This window comes from Rhododendron vialii, chromosome 1a (genome assembly GCF_030253575.1).
Source record: "Rhododendron vialii isolate Sample 1 chromosome 1a, ASM3025357v1".
NCBI classification, from domain to species: Eukaryota; Viridiplantae; Streptophyta; class Magnoliopsida; order Ericales; family Ericaceae; genus Rhododendron; species Rhododendron vialii.
The window spans coordinates 6,864,964-6,873,084 of NC_080557.1; the positions used below are offsets into that span (position 1 = coordinate 6,864,964).

The following is an 8,121-nucleotide window of genomic DNA, read 5'->3' on the forward strand; positions in this document are numbered from 1 at the left end:
GTTCCGGAACGGGCCCTGAGATTAGGTTATGACTTAAGCACGTCTTGAAAGAGTGCTGTTGCCAAAGTCCGTCTAAGCCTCTCATTTCTGGCTCTCTCGTCTGTCCCAACCCTTTGAGCACCAAGAAAATGTTGAGGGGGTTGGAGAATTCTCATTGAATTACTGACCACTTTTTTTTTTGGTGTATATTTTGAAGATAGGCTAAGGTTACGTGATGCTTCGAGAGTGCATATTAAATCTATTAATCTACTAAAGAAGTACACATTCGGGTGATTGTAAGACATACTGTAATAATTTCTCCTCTCATTCGTGATACGATGGGCTATCCGCAACGTTAAACCGGAAATTTGGAGTTGTTTGATGAGATATATGACTAGGTAAATTCTAATCTTAACTAATGACTGGTTAAGGTAAAGTGATAAATGAACTTTTACTACCAAAGCTTGGGAGGCTGTCCATAACTCTATTGAACCCTTAAGACCAGGTCCCATATCTCTATCAAAGAGATTCCATTTGGGAATTGATATTCACACCCCTTTTTTGATATCCACACTCTTTTTTTGTTTTTTAATGTTGAAAGTGTATATATATTTTTTGCTAAAAGACAAAAAAGGGAGTGTAGATAAAAAAAAAAAGGAGTGCGAAATTAATTTCCTTCCATTTTCATCATATTTAAGTTATGAGCTCTATTTTTTGTCTATAAATATAGATTTGAATAAACAATATTTTCTCATTCACACTATGGATTCTCCATACTCTCAATTTCCTTTCTTTTCCATGCAACAATCTCAATATTCTAGTGAGATACCACAATCTCAATATTCTACTGAGATATCACAACTTGAATCTACATTGCTTTTTTTTTTTCCTTTTCAATTCAAGTTTTCCAGTTACTGTCATGTCATCCATTTCCAACATTTCATCAAACACCTAATTGGGGCATAATTATCATGTTGAGTTTTGAATAAAAAAGCCAACAAGAACAAATTTATCTATTAGAATCATAACTAATACTCCTACCAATTTGGAACACACACACACACCAAAAAAATAAAAAAAAATAGAGTAACTTATCCATTAATTGAAGAGCTTGAAGTCTTGAATACCCAAAATGAAAAACCTTTCAAGTGGTGGCTATAAAAAGTTAATAATCTAAAGAAACATGAAATAAACAATCAAAACCAAGCGAAAGAGTTTGTTTTGGTGACTTACTTTTGAGGGAGAAGAAAGCAAAAGACTTGGACAATGACAGGGGTTGGCACTTCATGTGGAGCATGTAAATTCTTGAGGAGAAGGTGCACAAGTGAGTGTGTTTTTGCTCCTTATTTCTGCTATGATGAGGCTGCAGCCCACTTCGCGGCGGTGCACAAACTGTTGGCATACCTTCCTCAAGACAATCGAAGCGAAGCGGCTACCTCAATCTCGTATGAAGCACTGGCTCGGATGCAAGATCCCGTTTACGATTGTGTTGCTCATATCCTTGTACTCCAACAGCAGGTTCAGGTCCCCATTTTTTTTTCTTCCTGTGTTTGTCATCCCGTTTTCTCTCTTAGGTTGCCTTGACAACAGGATTAACTCTTGACCAAATTTGAAACAGCTTTATAAGAAACCAAAGTAAAAAAAGTTGGTATTTCAAGGGAAAATTTCTTTTATATCTCTTCGACTTTGATCAAAAATTCATTTTGGTCTTTCACCTTTCAATTTCGATATAAAAATACTTTTACTTTCCAATTTTTTTCAATGTCATCCTTTAGAAGGAATCCGTTTTCTTTTTGAAAGAAAAAAACAACGTGCCCAGCACGTGACTCCTTTTGAGGGGCATTATTGCCCTTTCCCCTCCTCCCTCTCCCCTAGGTCCATTGGAGGGAACATTTGCGGAATATTTAAATATCCATCCCCTTTTTCTATGCCATGTAAGAATTCATTCTCTCCTTTTTTTATGCTTATGATTTCATCCTTCTAATATGTAAATTACCTTTGTTACCCTTTATTCTATTTTGTATATATATAAAACATATATAAGAGAGAGAGAGAGAAAGAGAGGACAAATGAATTCCACTCCCTTAATTTACGGCTACGATAGGGGGAAGAACAAATCATTATTTTCAAACATCTAACAGATCCCACTGATTGCTCAATTCTATTTTTGGTGGTAAATTGATCACTTTATCATGTCAAGTAGGCCAATACATATCATTTTTTGTGTTGATGATTAATCTTACATGACCAATATATGTCCCAAATAAGATGTTCAAAGCCCTGTTCATCACGAAACTTTCCTGTGAATCCACCGTGCAACATTAGGTTTTGGTGGTAAATTATCCATGTTTGATAATTTACCCAGATCAAAGCAGAATTCATTATCAAGTTAACCATTTCGGGGGTCCATTTTTTGTTACATTCTAAATGCCCACAATCAAAAGAATACATTCTCTATTGCGATCTAAATAATGGACAACCAATTCCCCAAAACCATATGGACTTTATATACCAATTTAAAAGTAAGAACATGACTAAATTACCATAAAAAAGAAAAGAAAAAAGAACATGGCTAAATTACCATAAAAAAATAAGAATATGGCTAAATTACCATAACATTTCATGGTTAAATTACCATGACGATTATAACGTGGACACGATAAATATGAAAGCACAAGCAGCATCAGGAAAGCCCAATCAAAAACCTTATAGAGCAAAGCCTTCTTATTAGTAACATCAGCAATCATCATCCACTAATAAGATCTACAAGACCCTAAAACTGAGGGCCATCCACGACCATCAAGAACAAATCAGTAGCAACAACAAATGGACCGAACAGATTAACCAACAGCAGCATCAATATAGAGCCAACACAAACCTCAACTCTGAAATAAAATTTCAGCATGGATGCCCAACTCAATTCGTGAGGCTTTCTTGTTGAACTCTGATCTGTACGACAACGTTGGGAGTTTCGATGGCGACAGGCCGTTGCGTGGCTTGCTTGATTCGTTGGCTCTACCTATATTCTTCAAGGTTTGCAATAGGGATCTGAACTCCAACGTGGCGGCTGTTGATGGATGGCTGCAGCTGTTGTCGAAGGACGAGTGGATCGCCGCCCACCAGAGGGAGGACTAGTGAATGGCGGCGGCTGTTTGTGAATGATGAGTGGAGGACTTCGGAGGATGAGAGAGAGAGAGAGAGAGAGAGAGAGAGAGAGAGAGAGAGAGAGAGAGATGTTCTTACTCTTCTGGACGATGTTTGGGGCGAAAGACACAGTGGGACGGAATGGGACTGCAATTGGTGGGGGGTTCAGTTCCCTGCTTTTCATGAAGATGGGGATTATAACCTTTTAAGCAATTTTGAAACGAAAAAGGAAACCATGAATTTAGGAAATTAGTTTTGCAAATCCCTAAAATAACGCCGAGGACCCCCAAGATTAGTTGAGTCCCAAATTTCTGTACCCATATATATATATATATATATATATATATATATATATATATATATATATATATATATATATATATATTAGGGGCACTTTTGGTATTAAAAAAAATAGGGATGAAATCATAACAGTTCAAAAAGTGGAGGATGAATACTTAAGTTGGATAAGGAATGAGGATGGATTTTTAAGCCTCTCAACATTTGCCTGCCGCCAAAAATGGTCCCCCCCCTATATATAAAATTGGTCCCTCTGTTTATAAAAATGGTCCTCCCTTCAAATTAAAAGTCATTTTGTCTTTTTTTTTGTTTTTATTCATTTTTTTTTTGCATTTGTTAATTTTGTGTGAAACTTTTGTGATTTATTGATTCGTCTCGACGAGAAGAATCAGAAAAGTAAAAAAATTATGACTTATTGATTCGATCCAAATTTTTTACAAAAAAAACAAATAAGTAAAAATTAACATCTTATTGATTTATTTTTGTATTTATTCAAAAAATTATGAGTTTCAATCCAAATTTTTTACTTTTTCGATTCCTTTCATCGAGACGAATCGACAAGTCACAAAAGTTTCACACAAAATTAACAAATGCAAATTTTTTTTGAATAAGGACAATAAAATACAATAATGCCCCTCAAAAGGAGTCACGTGCTGGGCACGTCATTTTTTCCATCCAAAAAGAAAACGGATTCCTTCTAAATGATGACATTGAAAAGAATTGAAAAGTTGAAGTATTTTTATGTTGAAATTGAAAGGTGAAGGACCAAAATGAATTTTTGATCAAAGTCAAAGGGATATAAAAGAAATTTTCCCTACATTCAAATTTGGTATGCTTTACAGTACTTTTCTGATTCATCCTGATAGAATAGGTAAAAACATTTATCCAAACCTGAAAGAGTTCAAAAATGCAAAAATAAGTCGTTTGGGAAAAGTTAGTCCAAGCTTTGGCCTTTGTTAATTATCAAAACACGTCCTGAGCCGTCATTTTTTCTTTGGGGTCCCAGAAGTGTCCATCTCCTAACAGGTTTAAGTTTGAGATAATCAACCATCTAACACCTGTTAACGTAACTTTCCATGTAGCTCACCAACAGGGGGAGATAGAAACTCAGGAAAACCAGATGGCTAATATGGGAGTTGATTCTAGTTTTGGAAGTTCTCAAGCAATCACAATCAGCTTTACTGGTGAGTTATAGGCTGGTTCTCAACATCATCAGATGAATAGACAAACTTATCTAAGTCAACAAACTCCACTTCTGTCCCATGAAGTGAAGAGAGCAAATGGTCAGATGGACAACATGCAGCTTCCAATCCCATGCGGATTGGAGGATTAAAACTACGTTTTGATGGATACTTCATTGAGCTGCAGACCGAAAACAAAGTAAGAACATTGTACAATTGTACAATATACGCTGTCGACACAAAATTGTCATCTCCTACTACCAATAGAGTTTGGCAGTTGGCACTCGACAAACTAACCCGCAGATGGGAAGATAAAATAACCAAAATTCTGAAAAAGTGGTAACCTCACCAGTCACCACCAGTAGTATCCACAAGAGCATTTTCCATCCTTCAAATGATGGAACTGTTTAAGGCAAACGAACAGAACCTGATCATTTTCCAAATTCTGAAATGGCATCCCATCAAGTAATCCATCTGATTTGATGATATGGATAACGAGTCCCCTGTGCATTGAAAATCAAGAACACATCTAAACTGCTACCTCTCATTCTCACACAAAAATGCAATGATGGCAAATTGTTAAGAGTAAATTTCTTCAGCAAAAACAACTTATATGTAATCTTCCGTAGACTGTAGATGAACAGCACTGTTAACATTTTGTATGATACAGGTAAAAGCAAGAAAGAGTGAATGATAACTTTCATGATGAATCAGCCTACAATAGGAACGAAAAACAGGACTGAAAAGTAGCGCATGGTAAAACAATGCCAAGTGATCATGATTTAATGGATAGTTCATTGAGCTTCAGTCCGAAAACAAAGTAAGAACAAGGTACACTATACGCTGCCGACAAGAAATTGCCATCTCCTACTACAAATAGAGTTTGGCAGTTGGCAGTTGGCACTTGACAAACTAACCTGCAGATGGGAAGATAATATCACCAAAATTCCGGACCAACGGTAACCTCACCAGTAGTCTCCACAAGAGCATTTCCCATCCTTGAAATGATGGAACCGTTTGTTATCCCTAACGATCAACTCCCTCCCAACAATCCTGGACATGATCTTGATGGCATTGTGACAGTCACCGCACACACGGAGATTCTTGATTATCCTCAGAGGCATCCTAGCCGGAGTACTAATCAAACCATAAGCAATCGCCAAACGCTCACTGTCATAGAGCAACGCCTGTTCCTTCGCCTCCTGGTCAATATCATGAAGTACAAATCTTGTATCAGGCACATACCTTTGTTCCTTCTTTGCTGCCAACAACTTCTCTTCATCCCTATACAGAGTTGGGTTTCTAAACTTGCTTATCCTGTTTTTACCCTCAAGCATGTTGATCGCCGACTGCTTTCTGGGAGGTCGTGTAGGGATCTTGTTAGGAATCGCCTTCGCAGGGTCAAGAAGAACCATTAACTCCTCAGAATGGTCCTCAAGATCGATATCTCCATGAATACGAGCATAATTCCTTAAAGCCTCCCAAATTACGGCTGTGGGCTCAAATGGAAGATTCTCAATGAATTCAAAAGCCTCATGGACATGCCCAGGATGACCAAGAACATCGAGAAGCCCCAAATAATGCTCGATTCTAGGAGACATTCCGTATTCTGTTTTCATAGACTCAAAGTGTAGAAATCCTTCCTCCATAGCATCAGCACTAGCACAAGCTGATAATACACTAAGAAAAGTTTGCTCATTTGGTTGCAAACCCAACTCCCTCATCTGTTCAAACAATCCTAGCCCATCGTCACCCATGCCATTTGCTGCATACCCATTAATCATCAAATGCCAAGAATCCATGTTCCTCTCGGGCATGTGATCAAAGACTCTTCGTGCATCGGTCATACTTCCACATTTTGAGTACATTTCAATCACCTTATTATTCAACTGAAGATCGCCCCTGAAAGTTGACCGCAGAAAGTAATCATGCACTTTCTTCGCATGGTCCAGTACCTTCGACTTTGCACATAAACCAAACAGGGCATCAAAACACTGAGCATTGGCAGATACTCCTTGTGCCATAAATTCAATAACTTCTTTCACCTTGCCCTCTTGGCACAAACTCATCAAATCAACATTAGCGGGTGGGCCACTCGGGACTTGGTTGTTCACGACCTGACCTTGATTTTGAGTCTGATTAGTCAACTGATTCACGTTTCCCCTGTGAGCTTGATCCTGCTGATTAGAGCTCACCCCTTGTGGGTAAGCTTGATTCTGACTCTCAAACTGATTAACACCACGCTGCGGATAGTGCTGAGCTTGATTAGGGTTCTCGCGTTGTGGATAAGCTCTATCAAACTGATTCACACCACGCTGTGGTGGATAGTTCTGAGCTTGATTAGGGTTTTCAAGATTTGGGCAAGCACCCTGAGGATAGTCCCGGGATAGGTTGGGATTTTGCCGTAGCGGGTAACCCTGATTTTGATAATCCCACTGTCTATTGTTCCCAGGAGGAGGATAACTCGCATTTCGACTCGGGTTTTCACCCTGAGGATAGCTCTGATCAGGAGGAAAACTAGGGCTTCCGCGCAGGGGATACGAATATCCCTGACCCGGATTATGGTTTCCTCGACCAGGATAGTCCAGATTCGGATTATTATTCATCTGATTGGTTGTTGGAGGTTGAGGGTAATTCGGGTTTTGAGTGTTCCACTGACTAGGGTTTCCATAATCATTATAGGTCTGATTTGGGCCATTCCACTGATTAGGGCTTCCATTTCCGTCCTGATGATAGGTATCAGACGGTGGTGGTGGTTGTGGTGGGCCCTGGAACTGGTTTGCGATGGCTGAGGTGGATAGGGATTTGAAAGGGAGATTGACAGAAACAAAAACACAAGAAGAAGAAGATAATGACAGTAAGGGTTTTTTTAGGGTTAGGGTTTGGTTGTTGCGGTGAGTGAAAGTGAAGCGAGAAGAGCGGAAAGAACGAACATTGAGTGGAGAAATGAAGAGGAAAGTTGCTTGTGCTCGACAAATCGCAATAAGAGACGCCATTTTCTCTCTGTCAGCTTAGTTTGTTTAATAATAACTTAACCAGCTTCAGGAAGAATATGTTCTAAATTTATTTGTGATACGAGCCAATTTCAAATAAGTTTTAATCAAGTCCAATGCAAGCGTCAATCTAAAGTAATTTGAATTTTTTTTTATGGAATATATAATAAGCTGAACGAGACAAATAGTAATTAGTTCATACTTAACTTAAAATCTTTACAAGCTTCAAAAATATGTTTACAAATTGATTTGATTATGTAATTTAACAAATGAACACGGGTTCATATTCGAATAAAACTTGGTCGTTTAGCAATCCTGTGGGACGAGTAAATAGAAAACCCTATGGAATTTGGAGACGGAGCCAGAGGTCTGGTTTCTTTTTTACCCTCGAGGTTTCTAACAAATACAATTAAATCCTGAGGTTTAGAAACCACATCGCACCCCCTAAGATTTCCAATCTTGTTCGGTGTTACAAAATACCCCTCAAGTTGGTCAACCATTATGAATGAGTTGAGTTTTGTTCACCC

The 8,121-nt window shown here is 38.3% G+C and overlaps 1 protein-coding gene across 3 annotated transcripts; it reads right to left on the reverse strand.

Moving 5' to 3' along the window:
* Positions 1-1,045: 1,045 nt before the first annotated feature.
* LOC131300300 (pentatricopeptide repeat-containing protein At2g15690, mitochondrial-like) lies at positions 1,046-7,628 on the reverse strand. 3 transcript variants are annotated; one of them, XR_009190916.1, is made up of 3 exons: positions 5,519-7,628; positions 4,951-5,104; positions 1,046-1,577 (listed from the first exon to the last, which is right to left on the reverse strand). XR_009190916.1 is itself a non-coding variant. In XM_058326065.1 (2 exons), the coding sequence occupies exon 1, from the start codon at positions 7,595-7,597 to the stop codon at positions 5,567-5,569; it is 2,031 nt and encodes a 676-aa protein (XP_058182048.1). In that variant the 5' UTR covers positions 7,598-7,628; the 3' UTR covers positions 4,761-5,104; positions 5,519-5,566. The 3 variants fall into 3 exon arrangements, 1 of the variants encoding a protein (XP_058182048.1); XR_009190917.1 differs by having other exon boundaries at positions 1,046-1,597; XM_058326065.1 differs by lacking the exon at positions 1,046-1,577 and having other exon boundaries at positions 4,761-5,104.
* Positions 7,629-8,121: the final 493 nt, after the last annotated feature.

Excerpts from the sequence above, each read along its gene's own strand:
- LOC131300300 (XM_058326065.1), bottom strand. The coding sequence starts at position 7,597 with ATGGCGTCTCTTATTGCGATTTGTCGAGCACAAGCAACTTTCCTCTTC.